Source organism: Herpailurus yagouaroundi, unplaced genomic scaffold (genome assembly GCF_014898765.1).
Source record: "Herpailurus yagouaroundi ecotype Mexico unplaced genomic scaffold, PumYag 161, whole genome shotgun sequence".
Lineage (NCBI taxonomy): Eukaryota > Metazoa > Chordata > Mammalia > Carnivora > Felidae > Herpailurus > Herpailurus yagouaroundi.
In genome coordinates, this window is record NW_024412402.1 from 21985661 (window position 1) to 22001141 (window position 15481).

Consider the following 15481-nt stretch of genomic DNA (forward strand, 5'->3'; position numbering starts at 1 on the left):
TGGTAAGTGTGTGCTCTACATGATGCGACTGGCTCTCCCAACTTCTACTAGATCTCAGGTTAAAGTATGCTTAGCCATGATCTGGAAGAGAATTAGGGATTGGGTTTAAATAAGTAGACATAGTAGGGTTCCAAATTATACTGTGAAAATGGGTGGAGGAAGCTGGAAAAGGCTAAAAAGAACAAGGGGTAGAAGAGTAACCCAAAGGTAGTTGTTTTCAGTTTCTTGTCTATAGGCTGAATTTTAAAACCTTTCCAAATAGAAGGTTATCCATTCTGATCCTAAGGATATGGAATAGAGCTGTGGTGACTCCAGATGTCCACATAGTAGGGATTTTGGGGGCACCACTTGTGGTTAGAAAACAAGGGGGAGAGAGGAGGAGGTGGTCAAGGGGCTTACCTTGAAGCTGCATTTCCATACCAAGCATACCATGTTATAGAGATTATATATTTACTGAGGAAGGGCTAAATTCCCCCAAAGAAAATCTCCAGTGCCATAATTACAGCACTAGACTAAGGTGTATTTCCCACCGGGTCACCCCTACTACCTCCCTACTCTAGTACCATACAGGTCTATTCCTCCACAGGGCACTTGGTGAAGTCTCTGTCTAAAGACAGAGGTAAAGATCAAACCTGAAGCGTTAACATATGGCTGTGTTCCAATACCAAGTCAACAGGAAAGAGACAAATGATCTCCATCCATGGCTGAAAGCAAAACGAAATACCCTTGATCATTTAAGAGGTTTATAAGATTCCCAATATCAGTGCAATCTAGCATTGACAATGTCTACCTTAGTGACATATATATCTAGGATTCTGGTATCTAAAAAGGCCTTGAGTAGAAGACCAACTAGCTTATAGAGAGTAGCAACAGATTTTTTCAACTTCAGATGTCCAGCTGGTTTAATCACTGTAGGCTCTCTGGTTTACTCTGGGTTTCTGAGTTAAAACTGTTCTTGACGAATCAGCTCCAGCACTGAACCCTTGAGGGGTGGAATGCACTCAAACGGGCAACTTCTGGCCTTACATACTGCTCAGAGAAGCAAGTGTACACTGAAGACCGATCAGAGAGAGGGGAGAGGGTGAAAGATAAAAGAAACGGGCTCATCTAAAAGTCAGTGGCCCAGAGTAGAGGGCAGATAAGTAGCTTCTGAATCATGGAGCAAGGCAGGGAATGGTTTCTGTTCCTATCACCACCAAGACAAGGACCTGTAGTTGCAAAATAAACCCTCCCTCAAAGAAGGCAAATGGGCACAATTTAACTTGCAGTGCCACCTGGTGCCTAGAGGGAGAATTCCTGCTCTAATTCCCTCAGCTTCTTGCTGGGCTTTCCAAGATGTATTTGTCAAAATGATCTTTCTGTCTTCTGTGCGTATGAAGTTTCTCTCACCCAAACACTTCCTCTGTATCTGTCTCTGACTCTCTCAGAGAGGGACTGGATGAAGATATTCAAAATACGTTTAAAGTTTACTTTTTATTTAAAGTAGAAATAATGCCCCTCCTCTCCTTAAAATGTTCAGTGTCTGTACTATTCTTATGCTAAGCCTAACTGACACCCATCTCACATACAGCTTTAAACACTTACTTTCCTTTATAAAGCCTTTAGCCCCAAGAATCCTAATTTGTTTTGTACTATGTTTACAGTCTATATCCAGTGTCATTTGGCCTCACATTATTCAATATTTCTAATTGTTTCATATGGGTTATTTCTTCTCTTAGGCTGAAAGGACCTTAAAGTAGAAACAGTTACACACATTAGATCTGAAGGGCTAGCACAGAGGTATCAAATCTTAGACTTTTCAAAAATTATTTGTAAAGAGGTCACCATAACAAGAACATAAAGTTAGTTTTCTAGAAAGCAAGTGAAGAGGGTTAGGAGCATCTACATTACAGGGCAGTCCCCGGGTTCTGAAGAAACTCTGAGGTTCTGCTCTGGATATGACTGGGGGAGACTTTAAGTATGTAAGGTAGCATGGAGCGCATAGATAGATCATATGAAGAAAGAGGCCCTGCAGATCACAAAGCAAGCACAGTAGAAAGACCTCTCCAGAAAGATGTTGAAATGTAAACATATTCTCTACCTCAGATATGTTACTGCCCCAGCAAGTCAAAATCCCCAAGGAAATGGAACATGGACCTTATAAAGATGGGTGAGAAGTCATGGGTGATGCTGCCCTGTGCCAGGCTCACATCAAGAGGCTTTCATTATCATCTCTTATTCTCCAACTAACTTCATGAGTTAGGAACTCTTATTTCCATTTGTAGAGTAACTGAGGCAGAGGGAGGTTACGTGACTTGTCTAAGTCACACAGACAGTAAGACACAAAGTAGTAGGATTTGAATTCAGATCTGTCTGACTTCAAAGCACATATTCTTACTTCCCTGTGTGGAAGGAAAGGGGCTGAGAAGGTACAACAGCAGGAGACACTTCCAGAGAGGTCAAGCCTGTATGGGTCTTACAGTGGGAGGCCCAGGGCGGAGAGGGCACTATGTTCTTTCGGAAAGGAGAGTGCCACCAGGATAGGAGAAGGCCTGAAAGGCCCAAAGGAAAACCCTCTTCTCAGGCTCAACCACGGCTATGGGAATTCAAGTTGCTCACTTAGAGCTGCGGGGGAGGAATATAACAGAGGCTCAGTTCACGTTTGTTTCTTGTCCCCTAGCACTACTGAGGAATCCCTGCAATTCTCACTAGTGGTAAGAAGATGTTCATTTGACATAAACTTGTTAAGTGCTTTCCACATATATAGCTAGGTACTTATGACAGAATGATGAGTAAGACAGAGTCCCCACTCTCAGGATACGGACAGTCTGAAACTGTCCTTCAAAACTGTCTTGGGTTCCTATTTGTTTTTTTAATTTTTTTTAAATGTTGATTTATTTTTGAGAGAAAGAGAGAGAGAGGGAGAGAGAGACGAGAGAGAGACAATGAACAGGAGTGGGGGAGGGGCAGAGAGAGAGGGAGACACAGAATCTGGAGCAGGCTCCAGGCTCTGAGCTATCAGCACAGAGCCTGATGTGGGGCTTGAACTCACAAACTGTGAGATCGTGACCTGAGCTGAAGTTGGACGCTTAACCAACTGAGCCACCCAGGTGCCCTGGGTTTCAATTTGTAGTTATAGATGGACAAGAGATACAAGTAATGTGCCTTGAAAGAAGGTTTTGAGGTTGAAATACCTCATGATACTGTTTTATTCATAACTGATGCAATGATCAATTCAGCCTCTGTGTTTCAGTGTATGAGAATTTATATACAGAAGTGCAAAAACCCACAGGCATAGGCACATAGCCAGTCAGGTACCACCTATCTGTTAAAACTTTAAAGAGGTATTCAAGTAGAAACTGTCAGTATATAATAGAAAAGGCATGAAGTCTTTATCCTAAGATGGGTGTAGGGTAAGTGGCACCTAAGAAATCTGACAGGGAGGCCACTCATAATAGGAGAGACTGCTGTGGCCCATCCTGGCACAATCTATAGAAGTTGAGACCTTTGTCAAGGTCTAGTGGAAGAAGCGTAAGACAAACGGTGTTCCTTTTCCCCAAGGAAGCACAATACAACCTAATCCAAAGCCATCAGTGCAAAAAATTACTTTCAGCAACTCTAAAAACTGCCTGAGTCAATAATGAGAGGGCCAGAAAATAATCTGACAGGAAAATTTGAAGACTTAGTCTGAGATAATTTTATATCTGGGGCTCTTACAAAAGTATGCTATTTTCTACAGAAATTGGGTGTAGAAAGAGATCAAGTGTAAGAAACCACAAGGCACCAAAGCTGAATCAAAAGAGAAGTTTATGGGGCAAAGGAGAAAGCTGTAATTTGCGTTTCTTGAGAAACTGAGTCTTAACTCTGAAAATCTTTTTCTGACTGGGAATAGGATGTAGAACAGGGACCCTAAGGGAAACTATGCAATCTCTGATCCAGGAGTGTTTTAAGAATAAAATCAGAAATATTCAGATGGAAATGAATTTATATACTACCATCATGTGCATGTGTCCCTCAGTCTAGTCAGATGGAAAGCAAGAGAGATTAGATGGAAATAAGGCACAGGAACTTGCAAGGTCAATTCTAGTGGTCACACCTTGGTGAGGAAGCTTGCAGAGTAGGGAGGCAGTATGGAGCAGCAGCAATTTCATAGGCTTTGAGGCCAGGATGACTGAAGTGGAATCCTGGGTGTGATACTTACTAGCTCTATAATTCTGGGAAGGTTATTTAACCCAAATATCATTTTCCTCACTTGTAAAATGTGTAAATATATGTCTATCTCACAGAACTGCACTGCACATTAGTACCTGAAGTACATGGCTGCTTACCTGGTATAGTTAGTATTTAACAAATGTTAGCTCCTTTCCTGTTGCACTTACTTGTACCCTTTGGTGGCAGGCCTGATGTTCCCCTCTTAAGATATAACCAATGTCAGAAAGACCCTTTATCCATCTGCTACCTAGACATGCCCACTGAGAAAGAGGCCCTTGAATAGATTCCTCTTAGAGAGCACCTAAGACTCTGGAGTGACCTAAGAGAATTAGTGGAGGCAAAAGAGTACACGGTCAGCCATTCATAATTGTCTTTCTGGAAAATGCACATTCTTGCCTGGCAGCACAGCCTCTCCAATGCTCCTCTACTCTCTCCCCATACACCTTCTGATTTTCCCTGGAGATAATCTACAGAGATTGCTTTTCTAAGAAAATGAGTCCATGGCCTGGCATAAAGTCCAGTGCCTGCCATTTAATTTTTTCATCCATTTAATTTTCAAGTGCACTGCTTGTTGGACTCCTTAAACCTGACACATTCTTTCTTTTCTTCTTCATCTCCATATAATTCCTGACTTAACATAACTAGTCTCTTTGCCCACAGATCACAGAACCTTCTTCCCTTTTCCCTACTCTTTTTACCACACTATTCCATTCCCACGTGCCCCTCAACATACACACACAAACACATTCACTCACTCACTCTTTAAGAAATCCTGATGTAGATGCCAAGAATGTGTCTGCTGCCCTTTTGACACAGAGTCTGATGCCATCTTCTGGGGCCATGGGGAGGGCAGAGCCACGAGACGTGGCATTCGTGTACTCTACTGCTAGCCTGCCTCATATTTTTATCAGATCACTGCTCTGGGCATCCAAGCAGGGAACCAGTCCAGCTTCTTCTCATTCCTTTGCTCTACATCAGGACTCCATAATAATCTCACCCCTTACCTTGGCTGGGTCTTCCTGCCCCAAACCTTCTACCATCAATGGAGCACAGTACATCTCTCCTCTTTCCCTCCAGCCTAGTCATATCTGAGTACTTGTCCAATTTCTTAACCCTGATTCTGATGCATGCAGGGATACTGTTAAGTTTCTTCTGTTTTCGGACATGAGCAGTCTGCACAAGCTGGATTCACTTCTTGGCTTAGACTGCTACCCCCACTCCTCTTCCCCTCCCTTTGTCTCTAATTCCAAACAAGGAGTGCTCCTTCTTACATAATTGGATGTTCCCAGCACGGAAGCTTACATACGAGGTCAGGCGCGCATGCGTGCAAGACTTCCCTTTGACTTAACAATGCCTTTTTTGGGCATCTAACTTCTCTTTAGCTCCCTTCCCCCACTCTCTCCACACCATCAACAACATCAACAATCAAGGGAGATTTATGAAGCCTGGCTCAGACCAGAACTCTTCCAACCTTGGCTTAGAAGGAGGGGTCATGAGGTTGAATTTACTCTCCTTTTTTTTTTTTTTTTTTTTTTTTTGCAGGCTAGAGAGAGACTGAGGGAGTGACTGTTCATGATTTGGCAGGAGTCCTTGGCATCCAAGGCAGTTACGTATATAGATCTTTTAAGGGAGCAAGGGGAGTAAACAAAGTTGAAAGCAGAAGCTAACTTATTTTCTTAGAGATGATAATGCTGGAGGCTGGAAAATTATGACATTTTAAGGTAATGAATGTAAATCTAGATGGCAGTTCTGTCCCTGATGCCCGAACTGCAGTGTGTTCACGATGACCAGAGAAGTGGCAATAGCTATCAGTGCCATCCATCAATACCAACTACCTTTAAAGTGCAGAACTAAAGACAGCTCAGTATGCTGCAAAAGGATACAGCTCAGATACTTATGGTTTCAGAGACTGAACAGCCATGGTGCTTCCTGGGGACAGTCCCAGAGAGGCCAACACTGAAGCAGGCAGGGACCACACTGTACCTCTTGTAATAGTAACAAAGGTATGTGGAGTGGTGGGGAGGTGGGGGAGGTGCTGTAGCTTTGGGGGGATATCAAATCCCAATTTATTTGCTTACCAAAGCAAATAAAGCCCAAGAATGTAGCACTGTATAAACCGCATCTTAAAAATAAAAAGAAGCGTAAGCCGTTCAGGGAACATGTAACATGGGATGACCTTAGGATTAGGATGCTGCAGGGCCCTTTGTGTTACATGAGAATGTGCATATAGGGAAATGTGGTTTGGATTTTACAAAATGACTGAAAATTTCCTCTTGGGGAACGTAGACTACTCTGAGGCAAAATAATTTTGTTGGTTTTTAATCCCTTCAAATCCCAGAGCAAAACTGATAAGAAAAGATAAAGTCATTAAGCTGAAAATTAGACAAACATGGGTTCAGATTCTGTCTGTGGTATACTTATTAGCTCTGTGATCTGGATTTAATAACCACACTTCTTTGTAAGCCTTAGCTTCCTCATCTTTGAAACGGGGATCATAGCTGTTCTACAGGGCTTTGAGGGGATTAAATGATATAATGCGCTTGTGTGTTCAGTATAGTGTCTGCACAAAGTAAACTCTCAACAAAGGTTTGCCGGGCACTAAAAAACGCTGAAGGTGACAATGTTATCTACATTGTGTTATCTACATTGTTATCTACAAAGTATCTACACTTTGAGTCCTGAAGTAAGCCCTGTCTATTCCCTGTCTACCATGCACAGGGGAACTTGCTGGTGTAAGACCACAGACCACAGATACTTCGAACTTCTGGAAGGGGAATTGTAATTCTTTCCGCAGATATCCATGGTTGCCTCTTAACTCCCATCTTTTATTTATTTATTTATTTATTTATTTATTTATTTATTTATTTATACATTTATTCATTCTTGAGAGATAGAGCATGAGTGGGGGAGGGGCAGAGAGTGAGAGAGAGTGGGGAGACACAGAATCCAAAGCAGGCTCCAGGCTCTGAGCTGTCAGCACAGAGCCTGATGCAGGGTTCGAACCCATGACCATGAGATCATGACCTGAGCCGAAGTCGGACGCTTAACTGACAGCCCCTCAGGGACCCCTTGACTCCCTTTAAAACGCTTCAAGAACACTGTGAACCCAGCACCAGCTATTTGAGAAGGGGGCCATGTGCATCATTTAAAAGATGGGAATGATTTCTAGGGAAGGATGAAAGGCCTTGAATAGGGAAGGATGAAACTCTTAATTCTAGTCTGTGGAGACTTAGGGTGTGAAGGGTGTCAACTGGCTATGTTCCCATTTCCACTGTAGCTAACACAAAACAAAATGGACCTAACAATAACATTTGATAGAAGTGGGAACTTTTTGATAGGAAGGGATGAGACAAGTGAATAAGGACAAAATATCATCGCCTGGAAAAATCTATGATGAACAAAGATAACAGACCACAGTTACAAAGAGTTTTCCAGAAGTAACTAGCCACAAAATTCTATTCTTGCACAAGATTCATCTTGGCTTCATTCAAATTCACTAAAGACATCCAGAATTTCCCTCCTTTAACAAACAGGGATGCCACTACATTAAAAAAAAAGTTAAAGGAATGTCAAGGGAAATTTAGTTGTAAGCCCTCTCCCTGATTTTGTTTATGGTGTGAGCTCCATGTGGGTTTTGCTCATATTCATTCACCAGACAGCTATCTATCCAGCTAACTAGAGGTGTAGTTCTAGTAGAAGTGTCAAGGGCTGGGGACGAAAAGGTGAGCAAGCCTGATTCAAAGTTCTTCTCATGAAGGCATTACTTGAGTCTAGCAGCTCTCCCCACCCATGTAACCAGGAGCACCTGGAAAATACTACTGAATTCTATACTTAACCTACACTTGTCTGTGCTGGAAAGATACCTGGGTGGTCTGCTTCATGATGTCAGACATGGGAATACTCTAGTTGTTACTTTAACAAAGGAACCCATTGGCACAAAGTCACCTAGAAACCCCTTACAAAGCCTTTATTGTTTAGGAGCTCTATTCTGCAAAGAGACACAGGCACAGTGGGGATAGCAGTTGCTACAGGAGATGGGTATAGGGTAGAGCAACCTGAAGACGTAAAAGTAGAACAAATCTGGGGTCACCAGCTGGAGGAATTAGAAAGAGAAAGAATTTTTTTTTTATCCTTTCCTTTTTCTGAAGTGCAAATAATTAAGACCGAACATCTACTGGATACCTTCTACGCACCTGAGATTGACACTATTATTATTCCTATTTTCCAGATGAGGAAACCAAAGCTCAGAGAAATTAATCATAGCAGAGTAGTAGTATATTGTGTGGATAAGAACTTGGGCTTTGGAATTTCTGGATTTGATTTCTGGCTCCACCATGCATTAGCTTTGTGATTGTGGATAAGGCCCTCTGTTCTAACCCCCATTAAACTGTACAAAATGTGAAAAGTAGAGACTATCTGTTTTCTTCACTACTGACCAGCCTGGTGAATTAAGGAGTAAGACCAAAACAATTTCCCAGCTAGATAGACAGGTAAGAGTATTTCAAGGTGAAGTGGATGAATGCTACAAACAGCTTGGACAACTGTCTACCAGTCAAACCCAGAAACTGCTCAGATCAGAGGGCACAATATATTTACTTCTGCACATCCCATCCACTCCACTTTACTCTTATCTCTTCCCTATCCCGAGAGAATTTATAATCGTTGCCCACTGAGGTAAATGCAATCTGGCTTAGAATTCTCAAGTTTGAAATTCCCTTGTATTTAATCTCCCTGGTTTAGATCTCTAAGAACCCTGACTATGTAAAATACTACTTCTTCAGAGATCAGCTTGTAATCGCCAAATATATTTCTCTCTCTTTATCTGGTACTGGCTCAAGCCCTTTAATATTCTTAGTTATTTACACTTCAGGTAAACTTCTTCCTACCTTTTTCATATATAAATCCTTATCTTTGAATACTTTCTTGTGTTTTGAAACCAATTTGTCATGTAAATGCCTTCAAGGACAAGAGTAATCAATTATCACATACTAGCTAGTTTTAGGATCTTCCAATTTTTTGAAAGATCAGCATTTTGGAAGATTTTAGAAGATCAGCAAGGGGAAGCTTAACAGAGGAAGAAGAGAAACAAAGGCTCAATTAACAACATCCACAAGTGACTGAAAACAACACAGACAGACTCTGCTTTCAAGTATGAAGGTAATGAGAAAGGAAATGTTTATCTTTGATTTGGCATTTAGTGAGCATCTTCTATGTCCTGGGTCCTGTGTAAGTTGCTGGGGATATAAAGTCAGGTGTACTCCCTAAAGAACTGGTAGTCTAGAACATGGTTTCTCAACCTCTGTACTACTGTTATTTTGGGTAGGATGATTCAGTGTTGTTTGGGGCATTGGGAGTGGGGAGAGTGCTGTCCTGTGTAGTGTAATAGCATCCCTGGCCTCTACCCACTAGATTAAATAGTCTCCTATCTCCCTTCCCAGTTGTGACAACTCAAAATGTCTCCTGATATTGCCAACTACCCCTGGGAGAAAACTGGCCCTCACTTGAGGACCACTAGTTTAGGGAAAGAACATTATTTCTCTAATACGCTGTGTTATCAGTATTATGATCACAACTCTAAGGGTAGACAAGAGGGCTCCTCAGTTCTGGGGGAAGGTGGGAGAGGATACCACACAAAGTTCCACAGAATAAATCTTTTCACAGATCTTTTAAGAGATATAAGTGGTGTTGGGATCACAATCCACATTTTAAATCCAAGTATACTACTATTCCTTACCATCCTGTGGAAGTACTTGCTCAGTTGTTGACTATTTACACACCTTTTGGAGAAAACAATCTTTATTTTCAGAGCACTGATCTGTTTTCGCCTTGTCTTTCTCATTATTTATCATCACAGTGAATACATACTGTCAGTGAAATGTTCACTGTAACAAGGTGAACAGTGTAGGGCTTGGGGTTTAACTGGGTGGAGAATGGATCCCCCAGTAGTAAGAGTTGAAGTATTTTAAGATCACAGGCAATGTCTGTAACTCGGTGGATTATGCCAGAAGTCCTATAGAAGCAGACCCATTCACTCTTTAGACAATGAGGTGATTAATACAAGCCTTTTGGTACACTTCAGGCAGTCTTCATCCCTGAACCCCTACAACAGAGTCTCTGTCTTCCGTTATGGCCACAGGTTTCCTGGACTCGACATTTTCCCTCTCCAGTGCAGAATTCAGAATTCACACCCAAGCCCTGTCCAACTTGAGACTCTAATACGATAGAGAACTCTGCAGTCTTACCTCTGAATTAGGGTCCCAAAGACAAGACGAAGAACTTTTTGCATGTTTTCTGTACACAGCCATCTCCACTGTTCCATTAGCAGCAAGAGGAGCAGATCCAGGGCTGTGTCAGCTAGCTCTGTCTCTGTTCCTGGGGAATGAAAGGCATCAAAAGTAACTGAGAAGAGACCCATTCAGGTGGAACATATTTCAATGAACTGGATCTTCACCTTTATATCAATCATCTTGTATTTCTGTAATTCTTCTTTACTCAAATCAAGAGATGTTTACTTTATATCTAAGAAGTTCAGTGATAGGCTCTGTATTTCTTTATAATTCTTTTGTTTATGTTCCTCACTCAGTAAATATTGTTTGCCTTTCTAAAAGATTTTGCATATAAATATTTTTCCCACCTAGCTTCTGTTTCTTCTGTATTCTCTCCAGGGAGCTGAATACATTCTGTTCCAAGTAATTGCTCCCAACTAGTGACTAACTGGAATTGGCAAGGCCCAGTCTCTTCCATCCTTATATTCCACTGGCCTCCACAAAGCATCATGGAAATGTTGTGGGCAGCAGATCTGGGGAAAGATTTAGGATTCATTCTCCTATAAACAAGTTGCTTTGAAAGCGTCTCCATTACACAGAGCTGTTGGGTTGGGATCCAGGAGGCTTCAGTTTGGTTCTGAGATAACATGCAGTTCTAGAAAGAGCACTATACCTTTGGTAAAATAGGCCATGACAATTATTGATTTCCTTCCTATTTCAAAGACTGGAAAGAGGACCACAAATGAGTTCACATCTGTGCTAAGCTGAAGTCTCCTGAACAGATGTATTTCATGGATGGAAGCATCTGTTCTCTAACCCTGTTCAGGGGTCCCATGTCATCTGTGATTTGCCTCCCAAAAGACATCCCTAGGAATATATGAATGAATGAATGAATGAATGAATGAATCTCAGCAATCTGATGCTATTGCTGTGATTAATATTACAATTAATCATCAACAATAATTTTGTTGGTCTAGGACAAATAGGTATTGTCTGGGCCAGTTTGCCCAAGCTCTTCTCCCTAAAGGGTTCTTTAGAACATTAATGACTTCAGATTTAGATGAATCTGTTAGAACTGAATCCTACTTTTTTCTTAATCCCATCCAATATATATATTTTTTCTGCACTGCATTTCAAGGGGAATTTGTTCAGAACTGGTATGTTTACTTTCCAGTCATTTGCTCAAAGACAGGATATTTAGGTCCTTGGGAAACAGCATCATTCTGAGCATCTGTCACTCTTCTCAATTCTATTTTCTCAGGTTTAGTGTTTACCTAGAGCTGCCACCATGTGGTGACAGTTAGTCATAGCAGAAAATATAAGAAAAAGCAAAACAAGGCACCAAGTCCTCTGGAACAAAATGGTGAATTTCCTGTCATGTGAGAATTTAGAGTTTCTTAAGGCTAAAAGAAAAGCTCAGGCATAAACTATATCTTTAGAGTTATGATGTTGAAAATTTACAGCCTTGATTTTGGCTGTTTATACTGTTTTACCCATTTCATCTTTCTTACAGTTCTGATGCTTTTGCCATTATAACACTTTATTTACTTACCCAGTGAGACATGTGTGAAGAGGTGGGGTTGTAAATTTCATTTTTTCTTCCTCACAGTTAAGCAGAGGTCCCATAGAGTGAGGTCAAGTGACTATTCATGGGCATCCAAGAAACAATGTTGAAATCTGCTTTTTTGTTTTTTTTTTTCCTTCTGAACTAAAGATTTTGTGATCTCTTCTTGAAGAGACTTTGTGGGAAACTTTGTCTTGGTGGAACTGAAAACCTTTTTTATAAATTGTAGCTCAGCAAACATACTAATATCCTGGGCTCCCATTTTTGCCCATGTAGAAAACATCTGCACTTTTTCTAGGAAGCAAACCTGCCCTATCCTCACCTCTTCTCCTTTCCTGTTCTATGGTGGGGAACTGGGTGGTATCACTTGCCATGGCAGTAAATAAAACAGAAGGAAAAGCTCCAGGGAGAGGAAGAATTCCATTTCACACAGGTTGCACTTCAGCTGTCCTGTGCTATATCTAAGTGAAGATTTCTAGTAGGCAAGTGGAAAGACAATATCCAACATTTAGGCATCATCAGCACATGTGTTAGATTTGAAATCAATAGTACAAATGAGATCACTCAGGGGGACCATGCAGAGTAAGAATAAAGAGCCAAAAATAAAGCTCTGGAAGGCTAGTAAGAGAACCAACAAATGAGACTAAGAGACTAACTACATGAGAGGCAGAAAGAAAACCAGGAGAGAGGGACCATGGACATGAAGGAAGGAAGTTTTGCAGATAAAGGGAGTAGTCCAAAGATGCCAAAGCATGCCATAAATAACATATGTAAGATAATGATATGATAAGCATGGATCTCATCTTGCTGGATCAGAGCTCCCTGTTTTTGTGCCCTGTTCCCCTGTTTGAATCAGCTCTGGGGACTGTGTCGGATTCTTCTTTGTATGCCAGGCTTGGCAGAGCACCTCAAGCACTGGTTTTTAACACATGGTTTGCTTAGCTAAACAGAAGAAAAATTAAATGGACAAATCCCAACTGTCACAAGTCCCAAGTATACTATACCATGGCTCCCTTCTCTGTAGGAGCAGGGACCCTGTCGCTTACCCAGATCACTGGTGCTGAGGTCTTGGGCTGGCACGGCTGGATCTGACAAGTAACCATCCACACAACCTTTGGGGATTTGTTCACGGTCTTTTTCTGGGACTTCTGCTGGCTGCATTTCCAGTAACTTTGTCTGTTTTTCAATAAAGGACTCCATCCCAGACATGGATAGGATCTCTGACTCCTGAGGAAAGAGCCAGTGGCACATCACATAAAGTATGAGGAATATATGAGAGCAACTGTGGCACTTGAGTTTCCCGGTTCCTTCTCTGCAAAAGTATCATGAGTACAGAACCCAAATGACTCTGTGACTACCTCAGGAAAGTCTTTAGCTTCTACCAAAACTGCAAGTAAAACAATGCCTTTGTATTTGCACTTGCTGCAAACACATTTGGGTCATCTATTCTTTTCCAGGAACTGGCTTTCCTTCTCATTCTGCCACCTTTTATTCCAAACCCATGGTGCTTGAGAAGTCAAACTGCTGACCCAGAGCCAGTAGGAATTACAAACTACCCAGAGAAAATACTTTTAGAATAAAAGTTAGAGGGGTACCCGGGTGGCTCAGTCGGTTAAGAGTCCAACTTCAGCTCAGGTCATGATCTCGCGGTTTGTAAGTTCAAGCCCTGCGTCAGGCTCTGTGCTCAGAGCCTGGAGCCTGCTTCAGATTCTGTGTCTCCCTCTCTCTTTGCCCCTTCCCCAGCTCACACTCTGTCTCTCTGTGTCTCAAAAAGAAATAAACATTAAAAAAAATTAAAAAAAAAAAAAAGAATAAAAGTTAGAGACACAGATGCTGGTTAGGTCCTTCAGCAAGGCACCTACATCCCTCCTAACTTTAGAGAATGTCTCAATTGTCTATAACTGCAGGGTCAACCTCCCAGTGATTAATTCCAGGAGTCATCTGGTTATCTTACCACACTGCCTTCCTGAAAACAATAGAGAATCTTCTCAGGTGCTTCAGTTATATTCAGTGCTGGAGCAATCTTACTGGATGAGAACCTCAGCCTGGACCTGGTATTGACACAACGAGCAGAAACAGAATGTAATGCATGATTTTGATTCCTATATGAAGGACTGACAAGTATTAATACCTTAAAACAAGAACACTCATACTTATTCTAGGGATCTTACTGTGGTCAGAGTTGCCAGGAGAGACCTGGCCCTGAAATTCCTCAAGTGACAGTCAGGCAATTCTCAATACATAGTGCAACCACTGCACTAAGCTATGTGCACAACCCATTTGTGAAAGGGTTTCTGCTAATGTAAAACAGGGACCAGTCTATCATGGCTGTATTCCCATAAGCTAGAAGAATGGCTAGCATATACTATATTCTCATTAAAAATTTGTCAAAGATTAAAGAGACGTGTGGAATAAACCAAGGCTTTAGTTGTTACTGTTGGTACCCTATTTGCACATCCATTTATTCTCCTTGTATTCCAAATAAAACCAGGGGAAGGACCACAAGTGCTAACCTCAATGTTTCAAGGATCTTATAAGCACAGATATCATGGTCACCTTTCAAAATATGGGCTCAGTAAAAAAAAAAAAAGAAAAAAAAGGCTAAAAATTATGAGTGTTATTGCTGGTACATGACACATGTACACAAAGACACTCAGACATACAGACATAAAAATACAAACTCTATCCTTCCCTCTCCCCATTCCAACACACACATAAACACACATTATCTCTTTCTCTCTCTCAGTCTTTCTCTCTGTCTCTTCATAATGGCCCAGATACAGATATGAAGTTTGCACTAAAGGTTAAGAGTGGTGCCATTCCCTTCCACATGTTGGCTTTGAAAGGGTATATTTGGGACCCTAGTGCAGGAAACAATAGCTGGCCCCTTCCTGTTTATTGCTAGTATATGCATCTTTGGAGCTAAGAGTTGCAGAAACGATGGCAAACAGAGATCAGTTATCAGCCTTAATTCTTCATAGAAAAGAAACATCTCAATTTTACAGGAAAATAGAAAAGGACACTATCTCTATTCTAGAGTTTTCCTTCTAATTAAAAATTCCTGATCAGTTTAAGTCCTGGGATCCTATGGCGAGCAAACATTCATCAGGGATGCCTATGCTGGATCTTAGGCTCCTTTAGGTTGGTGGAGCCTGGTTTTGTATAATAACTGGTATGTGTTACCCATCTCCTCTCTCCTAGGGATTGAAAGTGGAGATGGGATTTGGCTAAAGACTGGCAATCAACTTGAGAACTGGAAAGGGTCCCTGGATAACTGAAGGGTTTCTCACTTGCTAGTCTTCTTGCCTTCTGTCTGGGGCTTGCTTTCTGTCTCGGCCTCACTCAGCTCTTCTGTGGGACTCTGGGGTTCAGAGCGAGGAAATGCTGTCTTCAAGGTGTCCACGATAGCACTCACCACCATCTGCAGGGGTCAGAGGTGCAGGGTCAGACAGGAACCACC

At 41.6% G+C, this 15481-nt stretch overlaps 1 protein-coding gene across 10 annotated transcripts in view; it reads right to left on the bottom strand.

Annotated features, from left to right (window-relative positions):
* The window catches only part of SNX19 (sorting nexin 19), a 47171-nt gene that overhangs the window by 24244 nt on the left and 7446 nt on the right, over positions 1-15481 (bottom strand). For all 10 annotated transcript variants that reach the window (XR_005793007.1, XR_005793008.1, XM_040483558.1 and 7 more), the window contains exons 5-8: positions 15312-15442; positions 13976-14072; positions 13068-13248; positions 10434-10563 (exon numbers count right to left, since the gene is read on the bottom strand). Coding sequence is in view for 8 of the 10 variants with exons in the window: in XM_040483558.1 (XP_040339492.1) it covers positions 10434-10563; positions 13068-13248; positions 13976-14072; positions 15312-15442 (539 nt within the window). In the remaining 2 variants the exon portion in view is untranslated. The remainder of the gene's footprint in view (positions 1-10433; positions 10564-13067; positions 13249-13975; positions 14073-15311; positions 15443-15481) is intronic.